This window comes from Cenococcum geophilum (genome assembly GCF_001692895.1).
Source record: "Cenococcum geophilum 1.58 unplaced genomic scaffold K441scaffold_61, whole genome shotgun sequence".
Lineage (NCBI taxonomy): Eukaryota > Fungi > Ascomycota > Dothideomycetes > Gloniales > Gloniaceae > Cenococcum > Cenococcum geophilum.
The window spans coordinates 1,028,613-1,041,696 of NW_027137619.1; the positions used below are offsets into that span (position 1 = coordinate 1,028,613).

Consider the following 13,084-nt stretch of genomic DNA (forward strand, 5'->3'; position numbering starts at 1 on the left):
ACACTCTACCCTTAATTAACGCCATGTGTAACCGACTACCAGACCCTGTTTCACTAGCGTCAGCACTACCCTCGTATGTCTCGGATATGGTTAAAATGACTTATAGGCTTCGGAGTTAGGGGTCTACTTTCATGTATTTATACCACTTGATTTCCATAGATTTACAATTAAGTTACTTATTTAATTCCCACATACTGCAAAGCCTACTGTTGGGAATAAAGGCAAATGGTCACCATATGAGGCATATTGCCGTCACGTGTGGCAAGTTGCCGTTACGTGCGGCAAGTTGCCATCACGTGCCGCCGCGGCACTAGCGTGGTGAGGAACCTTAAGTTCCTTACCCCTTTCTTCAAGAAGAACACAGAACAATCATCATACTATTTACGAACCGTAGCTACGTGATATTACCTTGTGTAACCAACACTGATTAGTGGTTAACTTTACTGTTATACTATAGAGCAGCTAGGTATTCCACCAAGAAGAGACGAGCCACTATATCAGTACTACTGTAAGGGTACTTTTGGTCCCTTACTCGGCTACATCCTGGGAGCTCTCAGGGGCTGCCAAGGCTAGCCTTCGGCTAGGCCTTGGCCACCCCTTATAAGCTCCTCGGGCTTGCAGCCTCCTTCCTCCCCTATCGGTTCGTCTCAGTACGAGGCTATTGCCTACCCTCATTACCATATCGTCCTCTTCCATCGACTCCCTATGTGACTCATGCTCGGCTTGCCTGCTCCCTACCGTACACCCTGGCAATACTGCCTTACAACTACTCGTGCTAAAGGGAGCTGTCTTTTAAGGTTAGAACTGGTCCTAAACCTTAAATAGAACTCTTCTATAAATCTAAGGGATCTAAAGGCCAGAACTGGTCCTAAGCCTTTCTAAGATTACAGATTCTTACGTCTATTACGCAGAACAACACGCTTTATAAGTCTTTGTAATTTAAGGCTAGAACTAGTCCTAAGCCCTATAATCGCAAATACACGTCACAAACGCGTACTAAACGACAATCCCTATACTAATAATACTTCCCTTCTTCCGAAAACATGGCTACACCTACTTTAAATAACTAAAAAGACTTTTTACTACTAAGGGTAGCTAAGCACGCGAAACTTATCGATAAAGATTGGGACGAATTTGCCTTTAATATAATAACTTATACCGCAAAATAAGTTAACGGCTTTCTCCTATACTATATTATATTTTACTAAAATAGATATTATACCGATTTACAACTATAGGAGTATTTTAGGGAGGATTTTATAAAATGGACTGCTGATACCTCCTGGTGACTGTGCACTTCTACTGATTAGCGCCTGCTTACGGGATCGACATGGCACCAACGTCTAACGTGCCCAACTAGCCACTCAAATGCCAGTCCGTTGGGGATTATTAGGGAACGTAGAGAATACTGTGTTGAGAGGATCTAAATATGGAACAAGTTGTAAGTGGACAACTAAAGAAATCAAACAGGGCAGGCAGGCCAAATAGAGGTGGTTTCGGAAGACGTCTGCCACAGTGAAAGAGACACCTTGAGTTCGCGCATTTGCGACCAAAGCCATTGCAGTGATGGATGTACCACCGCTGCGAAAGAACTCGTCTTCCAAATTGATGCTCTCTTCCTCAAGCGAGAGCACCTGGGCCCAGACCTTCCTTATGGTCTTAGCAACGGTCAAGTCGAAATCAACTTTCCGCTCAGGAGATTGGCCAGGGGTGTCATAGCCCGTGGCAGACTTGAGCCCATCGGTCACTGGTACATCCACCTTTAAGAGAGATCCCACGGTGCGATTATCTTCTTCTAGAGCGAGAAGGTGCACGAAGGTTTCGAAATCATCGGCGATCTCCCGTACTTGCGCTGCACTGATCACCGCGCCGTCGAAGCATGCATGCACGTCTACACCACCCGGCTTCAGTGTACATTCCCACAGCAGCGCATGACTTGTAAACTTCCGGAGACTGGTTGATTCTTCCTTATAGGAGAAGACCTGTGTATAGGGCGCAGAGGGGTCGTCAACTTGAATAACAAGCAGATTCTGAAACTGGCATGCCAACTTGCACTCCGAGCTGACAGTCCCAATTTTCTGCATCCCAGTATGCTCGAAGGGGATCATCTCCGCGCTTTGAATCTGCACCCCGTTTAAGAACTGCAAAACGCTTTGCGTGGACTGCATAATGATGCGATTAGGGAAGGTCGAGAAGGTCGGGCCAGCTACGCTCTCGATCAACGGCAGGTCGGCATTTCGCCCTGCCACAGTTGAGCCAAATAGAACATCTTGGTCACCCATTGCGTTGCACATCGTCAAAACCCAAGCGGCTTTCAAGATGGCAGGCGTAGTAATACGCGATTGAGGCTTGCGCACGAATCGTAGGTAGCGCTTATACGACAGGGAAGGATCCACTTTGTAATTTGGATGCGGGAGCTTGGGAAAACCGGTATGAGGCAACCCAGCAAAATGTGAGCTCCAGAACTGAACGGCAGATGACTCATCCGATTTGCTAAGGTAAGCTATAAAATAGCTTAAAGGTATTACCCTCTTTGGATCCAGAGGGTTCGAATTGTATGCTGCGGCCACATGGTTGAGGAAGAGGGTTGTAGATTCACCGTCGTAAAGAGCGTGATGGGCAGTCCATACAAGTGAATGCGCAGCACCTCTAGCGCTCTCACTCTTCTTATTTGGCACAATAGCATACCTGACCAAAGGCTTCCCAAAGTCGATTGGGATACGTCGATCATCCTTCAGATAAGCGTCCAGGGAAGAAGATGTCTTCCACTCGATGCGATCCCTTACAACAACTTGAAAAGTCTGCCCGTTTGAATAAATGAATCGAGTGCGCAAAATGGAATGCATCTCTACGACGGTTTCCCAAGCAGCCCGAAGCTTTGCGATATCTACTAGTGGCGCCAAGTCGAGTATGTATTGGCCCATGTAGTCTCCATCTCTTGCTAGTGATAGCGCCCATAAGCCCTGCTGCTGCGGAGCACACGGGTATACATCCTCAATAGCTCTTTCAAGCACTTGGCATTGAGATATCGCATCGGCAAGGACCGACGCCTTGATGCCCGCCGGCCGGATCAAAGAAAACGGAGAAGGTATAGGTAGGGATCGATCTGTGGAAGAAGACACAGAAAGGAAAGAAGGAGGAGTCTGAGAGTTACGTAAGGAAGATGGTGCTATAGGTCCATCGGCATGGGGTGTCTCGGGTTTGCCAGGACCCTGGATGCGGAGGTCGTTAAGAGTCAGCTCAGCAGCTTGATGCTTCAGCTGTTGACGATCCGTTTTCATAGACACTGTGTGTGGTATTGAAGACATGGGGATAAAGATATCCGGGACCATGTATATCGGCAATGACTTGTGCAGTTTGGCCTTGAGCTCGTTCTCGAGTCCTTTGGTCAACGGGCTTCCTCGTTTCCAGTCATCATGGCAAATAAAGGCAACCAAGATAGGCTGTGTGCTCAAACCTGGCGCCTTCACGACATCGGCCACTGATTCCGCCGAGTCGGGAAGGTGACGCCGAAGGTGAAACTCGACCTCTCCCAACTCCACCCGTTGTCCACGTAGTTTGACTTGGGTGTCTTTTCTACCCATGTATATCAAAGTGCCATCAGGTAGATAACGCACTAAATCACCCGTCTTGTACATCATGTAGAAATCCAATGGCCCTTTGATTTTCCGCCAAGACGGGGCTGGGATGAAGACTTTTGCGCTTCTTTCTTTATCACCTAAATAGCCTCTTGCGAGGCCCGGGCTTTCGAGTAGTAACTCTCCAACCGCTCCAACGGGTACCAGCTGCTCATGATTTGATGGGTCTACAACCCATGAGCGCGTGTTTGGAGCTCGTCCAACCGAGATCGTCTTCAATTGACCCACTTTCAGTTCCTGCACAAACCACATCGACAGTTCTGACGGGCCATACACATTCAGAAGCTGCGATTTAGGCGCCCATGCATTTACATCATCCATGCTGGGAGGCTCTCCACCAATGGTAACAGTTCTTAGGCTTGGAATGTCCTCGCCTTGGATGAAGCGAGCAAAGGAAGGAGTAAAGAACGTCCAGGTCACGCGCAGACTGTTCATTGCTTCTGCGACACGATTAAGGCGATCTTCGTCAGAAGGGATACAGACACATCCACCGTGGTATAATGTGCTATATATTTCTGTAATGCTGATGTCGAATGTATAGCTCGTGAATTGGAACACTCGGGACTCGTTGTTTAGATGTATAAGAGGACCGTTGGATACTATACCTGAGGCTACGGAGTTATGATCATGAACGAACCCTTTAGGCGAGCCTGTGCTGCCCGAGGTAAAAGCCACAACAGCAGCATTTTCAGGCCGCACATCCACCGACGAGCTCCTAACAGGAGCATAGCTGCCAGAAATTCGCCGTAGTAGGTCTGCGTCGACCACAATAGTCTCATAGTCTGGAAAAAGGCTTCTCAGCTTTTTCGTCGTGATGACAATTTTTGTGTTCACGGAGCCGATAATGTATTTACGTCGATCGGCCGGGTGCGCAGGGTCTATGAAGGTGTATGCGCCACCCGCCTTTAAGACTGCCAGCATGGTTACTGGCGTCCATTTCGACTTCTCAAAGCAAAGCGGCACAATAACCTCCGGTGCAAGACCACACCGATCGACAAGATAACCGGCCAGTCGGGAAGCCATTTCGTCAAGTTCGGTATAAGTGAGCTGACCATCCCAGGATTCAATTGCAATTTTCTGGCTATATTGCGGAATAGCCATTTCAATCAAATGGTGAATACACTTTTGGACTGGATTCAGTGGCGTAGCATTCCATTGATGGATCTGATTGCCGTCTTCCTTGGTAAAGAGATCCAGTTCTGCCAGATTGTTGTGCGGATAGGATATTATGCTCCATATTGCCGTTGATAAGGCTCTAGTAAGTAACACCGCCCCACCCTCCGACAAGAACCCGTCTTGGTATAACAGACGAGCGCTTAATGCAGCATCTCCATCGCAAACGGCTAGTACGATGTCGTACTATATATTAGTCAACATTACACTAACTTAGAAGAACATGGGAAGATAGCATTACATTGTCTTCTAGTACACACGAGGGGCATTCTTCTCCTGTCTTGAAGCAAACCACGCTCTTAGTCCGCGGGCCCACCTCGTCAAAGAGAACGGCGTTCGAGGAGTGCAGGACAGGCGGGCAGTCCTCCAGCGCCGCTGATTTGTCCACAGAACATGCATGGAGTGCAGCGGAAACGCTACTCCGCTCGGCTAAGTCGACTTCATAAGAAATGGTGAAAGTCCCGTCGGTGGCCTGGTGGAAACGGAAGACTGTCACGTAGAAGAATCTCTGAAGCACCAGTGCCCACCCTACCTTGCACAGCGACGTCACCGGGACTCCCTGCTCATCGCAGAACCGCTGTAGTACAGCTGTATCAGGTAAATCGAGAGCTGCAGAATGCATGCTGGACCGTCGAGAGAGGGAAGTAACGAGGCGAACACCCGTGGGGAGAAAGGGGAGAAAACGGTTGGAACGGAGGAACACTGGGGCACTCTGGACGAGAGAGACTCTTGAAGGAATATAGTTGCCCCACTTGAAGCCGCGCGGGGAGAGGATTCGCCCCCATACCAGGGGGAAAGTCGAGCAACCAGGTGGGGCACAAGCAGTCGTACTGGGAACTCAGCCAGGATTCTCCAGTTCTGTTAGGTCTGAGAATCTTCCGGTCAGCGTGGCCAAGGCCCCACATCACGATAGGAGTGAGATAGATCCTAACTGCGAGCTTCCTGGTTTGTGTAAGATATAATCTCACTGTAACGTTTCCGATCTACATGAAAGTTCTGATCAAGGCGGTGAGAGTCGAAGCGGGAGGAATAAACTACGAGCAATAACCGATAAACTGGAGGGGAGCATCTAGACTCCCTGGAAGAGTCTCCACAAAATCCTTAGTAAAATTAGAATGCATTATCACATCTTATATGCGTAGGCTAAACTGCCCCGTATGGTAATATCAACCTATAAAAGTTACTATTTATAACATATCGCCTTTACTAATGGTATTAGTTTAAAGAAAACTTTTATACCTGGGTATATAACCGCGTGCTTGGAGGCCGGGCGGCTCGGAATTAGAGTCCTTATATAATTATAATTACCAATTTTGGGCGATTATATTGATGAATTGTATAATCTGTCCAACATCAGTATGTAGCCTTCTAAACGTATCTCGTTAGGTTAGAAAGACGGGTGCACTGCTTGTATGGCACCTTACCTTACTCATCCACCCCATCAATTCTAGCGCGAACGCGAGCCTGTGCCCGTGTCTGTCGGATACCCATACAGGGTATCCCTTATCCTGGTGATGTCCTACGAAAGTTGGACCGCGCGCAGCACACCAAAACGTTTCACAAAGTCCTGCGGTGCTAGACCGTAGCGTCAGATCTAACTTGCGCATTAATTACCTTTTCCGGTATGTTTATCTATCCCGGGCCAATATTCGACCGTCAGTAATCCGCCCCACGCACAAGCCCCCATCATTCAACGAAGCCTGGGTTAGCTAGCCCTCAGAGAGGAGCTGGTCATGCCTCGTTGTCAGCATTGTTGGTCTGATGGCTCACCAATCATCTTGCCAGCGAATGCCTGCCTTCAGCACGGTCGTATGCGCGGCCCAGGGAACGTTAAAGTAAGCTTTCTCAAGACTTGGAGGCGGCGCGCGTCCGCGTTGGCTGACGGCGCCCCGCCAGCCCCACCCGGTTCTAAAATCTCACCCTACATACACCACATTAGCGCATCCGGTTGAAAATGTGTTGATCTGGTATATCGAATTTATACCCAAAAATACGTTAAAATGCGTCAAAATGGTCGTACCTATCACTTTAAAGGCATAAAATTGTGTCGTTTTAATCGCCAAGATCAACACGCGCCTTCAACTAGATGCGCCAAGGTAGCGTAGATCCTACCCGCCCGCCAACGCGGCCCGGCACGCCAGCCGCTACTAAGAGACTAGTAAGCATAGGGTGAGGTCCTTGTAGAGGCTACCGTGTTGCCGCGGCATATTTAAAAAAACAGCGACAGGGCAACATAATTCGCTCATCTGCAAATCCGCCAGCAAAAGAGCTTCCCCTAAGTAATAATGTGACATAAAAGCAGTGAACAGGAATCGGAAATGAGAATCACGTCATGCGTTGCTGACGACAGCCCTTGTTGACTTAGATAAAATAACGCTGCTGTGGCGATTCGCAAGAGCCTTCATGGTCTTGAAGGAGCTGATTTACCTGTTTTTGGCATAAACTCGTGTCAGTAGTGCGAAGGGCCAAATACAGATCAAGCTAGTTATACCGAACTGGTCGGTGTCCCAGGAAATGTGGTCGCGGTCACAAGAATGTTATAGCACACCGCCTTATTGATCATTCTGAATACGCTTGTTGATCACACACGGCCGTTTCACGTATTTGTGAGCCTCAATGGTGTCGTACTCGGCGGAGCCGAAGGAGCGAACTTTGTTGTAATACAGAAACTATCGGGATATCTACGGTCACATGCAAAATTAATAAGTAATGAAGGCCTGACACATAGAATACATATTTTACGGTCTATACAAGTAGATTTTCTCTACGAATTCATAGTTGGAGATGTAGATTTTAGTGACAGTACCTTGCACCTGCCTTTATGAAGCCCCGAGAGGCTTAGTGAAATGACAATATATTCCAATGAAGTTTGATAAAGTTTCTAAAAGGCATATATACTATAATTAGCTTATTTTGAGGTGAAGACTGATACCGACTACGTTGTTTTAGTGTCAATCGATAAAATACGTCCTATTTGGCTTCGCTAGAAGTACCGGTCTTTTTGGGCCAATTGGGCGATCGACATTTAGATGTAGTCTGAATCAAAACGGTATGGGTATTCGCCGCTTGATCATCATCCGGATCGTCAGGGCCGTTCAATGGGAGCAACAAGGTGGTATGCTCTCGTTTCTCCGCATCGTCTTAGGAAAAAGCTCCACTTGCTCATATCATCTACAGGGAGTGTAGCCACAAAGAAGGAAGCGGTCAGTTCCCTAGGCTAGTCCCCAAAATTTAGACGCTAACGATCACTAAGAGATCTCCTGTCAGGGGAGCCCCAGTGATCTTTTTGGACTAGGTTAAAGTTGGAGGGAAGTAGAGTGGAGTAGACTGCTAGAAGGTGACGGGCCAAAGAGGGGAAGAGTGATGCAAGCGGCATGTAGGCACCAAGAGAGGAAGTCCGGAGGTTCAATTATGGCCAGGATATAAACATTCGGAGACTCTAACAACAAAGACCGGCGAAATCACATCAATACAGTATCCCCAGGAATCATTATGTCTCTACCCGTTCTCAACCTCTCTCTCTTCACCAACGGTTCTGCAGAGGATCGCGCCACATTCGCGGCACAGCTCCTGAAATCGCTTTCGGATCATGGGTTTGTGAAGTTGTGCAATCATGGCATGAGCGAAGAAATGGTGGAAGACCTCTTTGAATGGGTATGGAACTCTTCTGTTTGCTAGTCTCTTTAATACTAAATATCATCAATAATCCAGAACCGAAGATTCTTCCGGATTCCAGATTATGAGAAGGAGAGGATTGCTCACAAACCAAGTCCAGATCCACAGCGTGGATGGAGCCGTATTGGTGCGGAGAACACTGCCACCATCTACTCAAGGCAGTTTGCTCCAGATAAGATAGTCAGTAAGAGTGATGCCAAAGTAAAATATCCTTTCTCTTTAAGCATACGCACCTAGCTCAGAGCTCACTCTCGATGACAGGAACATTTCGACCAAGGCCCGCCAGGCGATGTTCAGTTCCCCAATCGCTGGCCAGCCGAGTCCACCCTCCCCGGCTTCCAGCCGTATATGGAGAACTGCTACCTAACATGCGAAGCGATTTCCGGGCAGATCCTGAGCGCGATGGAGCTCGGGCTAGGGCTGCCAGCGGGCGCGTTCACCAACATGTGCACGCATGAGGCCAATGCGAGCGAGTTCCGCCTCATGCACTACCCGCCCATCGACCTGGCCGAGATGCGGAAGGGCCAAAACCGCATCTCGCCGCACTTCGACCTCGGCGTCATCACGCTGCTTTTCCAGGACAACGTTGGCGGCCTTGAGATGGAGGACCGCGCGCGACCAGGCGAGTTCGTGCCCGTCTCGCCCAGCGCCCCCGCCGACATGGTCGTTAATATCAGCGAGACGCTCCAGCGTTGGACAAACGATGTCATCCGTGCGGGCATGCACCGTGTCACGCTGCCTCCTCAACTAAAGGAAGTTGAGGCAGCCACGATTCCAGAGCGTTACTCTATCACCTATTTTTGCAAGGCTGACCGCAATGTGTCCCTAGCCCCTCTGCCGCAGTTCGTGTCGAAGGAGCGCACACCGGCATATGATAATGTGACAGCGCTGGAATATCAACAGCGCCGTCTGCTGGCAGCCTATTAGTTAGCGGGCTAAATGGAGCCGATATGCAAGTTGCGAATGCTTAGATAGAATTAAAAAAGAATAGTTCTATGTAACGTGGGGGCTGAAAATGAGTAATATGAGTATTAGGGCAATGAAAGACATGGTCAGCCTAGTCATAAGGAGATCAATCAATTGTCTTGGAGAGTATAATAGAACCGTCTCCAGGATGTTGTCGCACTTGTAGGAATTTTCTTAGGAGCATGAACAATGAATGTCTCATACTTGGAAACTTAACTCCGTAGTTGTATGGCCCTCGTCTTGCTCAAAGCCCTCAGCCATCATCATTGTGTGACAAGCTATGTGGTTCTAGAAGTTTAGCTAATATAGCGCATGCGAAGATTTGCAGGTAGCTGTCAGCGATAAGAATTATTTTTAAGATTATTATAGCTACGCTGCTGACGCTTTCAACGTCTTTATTTTCCCAACGATAGTCTTCAGTGCGTCTGAAAGGGTAGATCTCAACCCTTTGTCCTCCAGGACTTGTAAGCCAGCCATAGTTGCACCTCCGGGCGTAGCCACCTTTCGGCATATGCTGGCGGGCTCCTCACCCTGCAGCAGCAGCGCAGCCGCGCCCATCATCGCATAGGCTGTTATCTCGACAGCATTTGAGCGAGAGACGCCTTCCTGAACGGCTGCCTGGGCTAGCGAATCAACGGCAACTGCAAAGAGCGCTGGAGTCGAAGCGGCCAAGGCAGTGCAAGCTTCCATGAGAGCAGTAGGCACCCACTTGACCTGACCGACACAGGAAAAAATAAAGGGGGCGAGCTCCGTGACAGGGGGTGGTAGAGGAGTCCCAGTGTCCTCAAGGATGGTGATGGACTGGCGTTGCACGCTTGCCACATTCGGGCTAGCCTATGCGAAGGATCTAGGAGAACCTTCTGTAGATCAGCGGTGCGAATACCGCCTAGGATGCTGATCAAAATCTTTCCCTGCAGCCCGCGTCGTACATCGTCCGAGTCTAGAACGTCTAAAAAGGCGGACGGCTCAGTTCCAAGAATGACAACATCAGCATCGTTAATGCCCCTCAGATTCTGACCGACCAGGATAGAGACAGGCGCGTCCGGCCAATTCGAGAGGCTCGACCGGATCCTCTCCGCGCTGTGGTGGTGCTGAACGCAGGCGACAAATCGCGCGAAGGAATAGCGGGTTTGATTATCACTCTCGCTGAGAGCGTCGATATTCTGTGATGGGTGTCCATATGGTGCGGGGCTGGCCTGTGACGACAGGATACCGTGTAGAATTGCGGTACCCAGCTTACCTACATAGAGGATTAGTATGTGTCATTAGTTAACAATAAGATTTATAGGGAGAGGGTAGTACCGCAACCTAGAAACGTAAGCACCAGATCCTTTCTTTTCATTGGGTTAGCAACTACAAGGTTCTAAGTAGGAACGACGAGGAGTCGAGTTTGTGGAGACGTGATTACGGCGTGCGGAGGGGCTTTGCCCTCAATTAAATACCCGTGCAGATGGATGGGGGCGGACAAAGCGCGGGATGCAGGGTGCGGAGCCAGAAAGCTGGTCAGCGTAGAACCAACTTTTCATTTTCTTACCCTCATTTCTGCTCTCATTCCCTCCACCTCCCGTCCTTTTTACTGCCCTTTCCATCTGTGTTCCTTACCTTCCACCCTTACTAATGCTAGGTGGTTTGGAGAAGCCTTGGCGGTTGAAATCCTAAGGTTTGAAGCCTAGAAGCTTAAGCCTTGAGAGGAGTGTACAGCAACGGATTACCTATAGTTCCGGCTAACAGATCCTAAAGCGCCCTTACTATACACGTATCTGGTGCTGATGAAGAGTATTAGGGATATTTCATTCGCTTCATTTGAAAATCCCTTGCTTCAACGTCATGGCAACCAGCAAGCCGGGGAGCCCAATCGCAGAGGTCCTTGCAGACTCCAAACTTGGAGCCGGGGAGGCAACGCCACATCCACGGGAAGATCCGAAGTCGTCTTCCGCAGATACTCAGCTTTCTGAGGAAAAGCCTTCTGAGGCAACTCCATCAGATGGGGAGGAGGAGGAAGAAGCAGTCGTCAAGCTCAACCGAAAGCAATTGGCCATTATGACTATCGCTATGGCTTTTGCTATCTTCCTCATCGCACTAGACGAAACCATCATCTCAACTGCCATCCCCCGTATAACTGATCAATTCCACTCTCTCAACGATGTTGGCTGGTACGGTTCAGCTTATATGCTCACGATGTGCTGTTTCCAGCTCCATTACGGGAAGCTGTATCAGCATTTCCCCACAAGGATCATCTTTATCACTTCAATCGCGCTTTTTGAGCTAGGATCGCTTATTTGCGCCGTCAGTCCCAACTCCCCTGCTCTGATAATTGGTCGCGCGGTTGCGGGAAGTGGAGCGTCAGGCGTGGTGAGCGGGGTTCTAATAATAATCGCGAAGGCAGTGCCATTGCGGGAAAGGTCAATGTATACCGCTGCTGTTGGATCAGTATATGGCATCGCATCGATTATTGGGCCGCTCCTTGGCGGAGTTATCACGGACAGCCGGTTGACGTGGAGATGGTACGTGTCAGGCTCTTAGGAACACGGCTATCCACTAACAGAAAACCCAGGTGCTTCTATATAAATCTACCCATTGGAGGATTTGTTGTGGTTGTCATTGGGCTACTGTACAGACCTCCCAAAACTAAAAGCTCCCAACAGGACATCACGATTACCCAGAAACTTAAAATGCTAGACCCGATTGGGTTATTCTTGTTTGTTCCGGCAATGGTCTGCCTCATACTTGCCTTGCAGCTGAGCGGGGGGAACAACTCCTGGAGTAGTCCGCAAGTGATAGCATTGCTTACATTATTTGGTGTCTTTATCATCTCTTTCATAGCCGTCCAGATCTGGCTACAGGAAGGCGCTACTTTGCCGCCACGCATTGCTAAGAAGCGGACTGTTGCATTTGCTGCGTTCTACGCCATGTGCCTGGACGGTGCCTACTACACTTTAACCTACTATGTACGTGCAGCCAGGCTTCACTTTCCTGCCCACAGCCTCACGTCCAGTGTTAGTTCCCCATCTGGTTCCAAGCCATCCAAGGCACCACCGCCGCCTCATCCGGAATTCACCTGCTCCCGCTCATCCTCGGTGCTTTCATAACAACAATCCTAGCTGGCGTCATCGTTTCAACATATGGCTTCCACATCCCTTTCATCGTCGCCGCAACTATCCTCACAACCATCGGCTGCGGCCTGCTTACGACCCTCGACGTCCATGCCGGGCCCGCAAAGTGGATCGGCTATCAGGCCCTTGCTGGCATCGGAGTCGGCCTCGGCATGCAGCAGGCTGTCATAGCCGTGCAAAACGTGCTGAGCCCAGAGGACATGCCAATCGGAACCGCCGTTATTGCCTTCTTCCAGACGCTCGGCCCCGCCATTATGGTTTCGGTCGCGCAGAACGTGTTCGACCAGAGGCTGACGGCGGGGCTGGGAGCCAACGCGCCGGGTGTCAGTACCAGCTCTATTCTTGTCTCGGGGGCTACGAATGTTACAAGGGTGGTAAAGCCGGCTGAGCTACCACTTGTTCTTGTCGATATCAATAATGCGCTGACGCAGACGTGGTACGTGGCTGTCGCTGTGGCTGCGCTGTCAGGTATCGGCGCGTGTGGGATGGAGTGGAAAGGGTTGCGGAAGACTTAGACGA

The 13,084-nt window shown here is 49.5% G+C and overlaps 4 protein-coding genes across 4 annotated transcripts; 2 read left to right on the plus strand and 2 right to left on the minus strand.

Moving 5' to 3' along the window:
- Window positions 1-1,125: 1,125 nt before the first annotated feature.
- Window positions 1,126-5,484, minus strand: K441DRAFT_700177 (acetyl-CoA synthetase-like protein). The gene is made up of 2 exons (XM_067653232.1): window positions 5,053-5,484; window positions 1,126-4,997 (listed from the first exon to the last, which is right to left on the minus strand). Exons 1-2 carry the CDS (start codon window positions 5,431-5,433, stop codon window positions 1,365-1,367), a joined length of 4,014 nt encoding a protein of 1,337 aa, XP_067498536.1. The 5' UTR covers window positions 5,434-5,484; the 3' UTR covers window positions 1,126-1,364.
- Window positions 5,485-8,277: 2,793 nt separating this feature from the next.
- K441DRAFT_668310 (Clavaminate synthase-like protein) lies at window positions 8,278-9,684 on the plus strand. Its single transcript, XM_067649980.1, has 3 exons — window positions 8,278-8,465; window positions 8,523-8,687; window positions 8,748-9,684. Exons 1-3 carry the CDS (start codon window positions 8,304-8,306, stop codon window positions 9,411-9,413), a joined length of 993 nt encoding a protein of 330 aa, XP_067498537.1. The 5' UTR covers window positions 8,278-8,303; the 3' UTR covers window positions 9,414-9,684.
- K441DRAFT_737226 (uncharacterized protein) lies at window positions 9,618-10,711 on the minus strand (the record flags this gene model as incomplete). The annotated part of the gene is made up of 1 exon (XM_067654322.1): window positions 9,618-10,711. A coding segment is annotated over one exon (636 nt), but the record flags the coding sequence as incomplete, so codon positions are not given.
- A 568-nt stretch (window positions 10,712-11,279) lies between these two features.
- Window positions 11,280-13,080, plus strand: K441DRAFT_681465 (putative MFS toxin efflux pump; the record flags this gene model as incomplete). Its single annotated transcript, XM_067651476.1, has 3 exons — window positions 11,280-11,956; window positions 12,007-12,400; window positions 12,454-13,080. 3 exons carry the CDS (start codon window positions 11,280-11,282, stop codon window positions 13,078-13,080), a joined length of 1,698 nt encoding a protein of 565 aa, XP_067498539.1.
- Between the last annotated feature and the right edge of the window lie 4 nt (window positions 13,081-13,084).

Coding starts and splice junctions, on each gene's coding strand:
- K441DRAFT_700177 (XM_067653232.1), bottom strand. CDS start 5,433: ATGCATTCTGCAGCTCTCGATTTACCTGATACAGCTGTACTACAGCGG. Junction 4,998..5,052: donor CGTGTGTACTAGAAGACAAT/GTAATGCTATCT, acceptor ACTAATATATAG/TACGACATCGTACTAGCCGT.
- K441DRAFT_668310 (XM_067649980.1), top strand. CDS start 8,304: ATGTCTCTACCCGTTCTCAACCTCTCTCTCTTCACCAACGGTTCTGCA. Junction 8,466..8,522: donor TGGAAGACCTCTTTGAATGG/GTATGGAACTCT, acceptor TCAATAATCCAG/AACCGAAGATTCTTCCGGAT. Junction 8,688..8,747: donor TCAGTAAGAGTGATGCCAAA/GTAAAATATCCT, acceptor TCTCGATGACAG/GAACATTTCGACCAAGGCCC.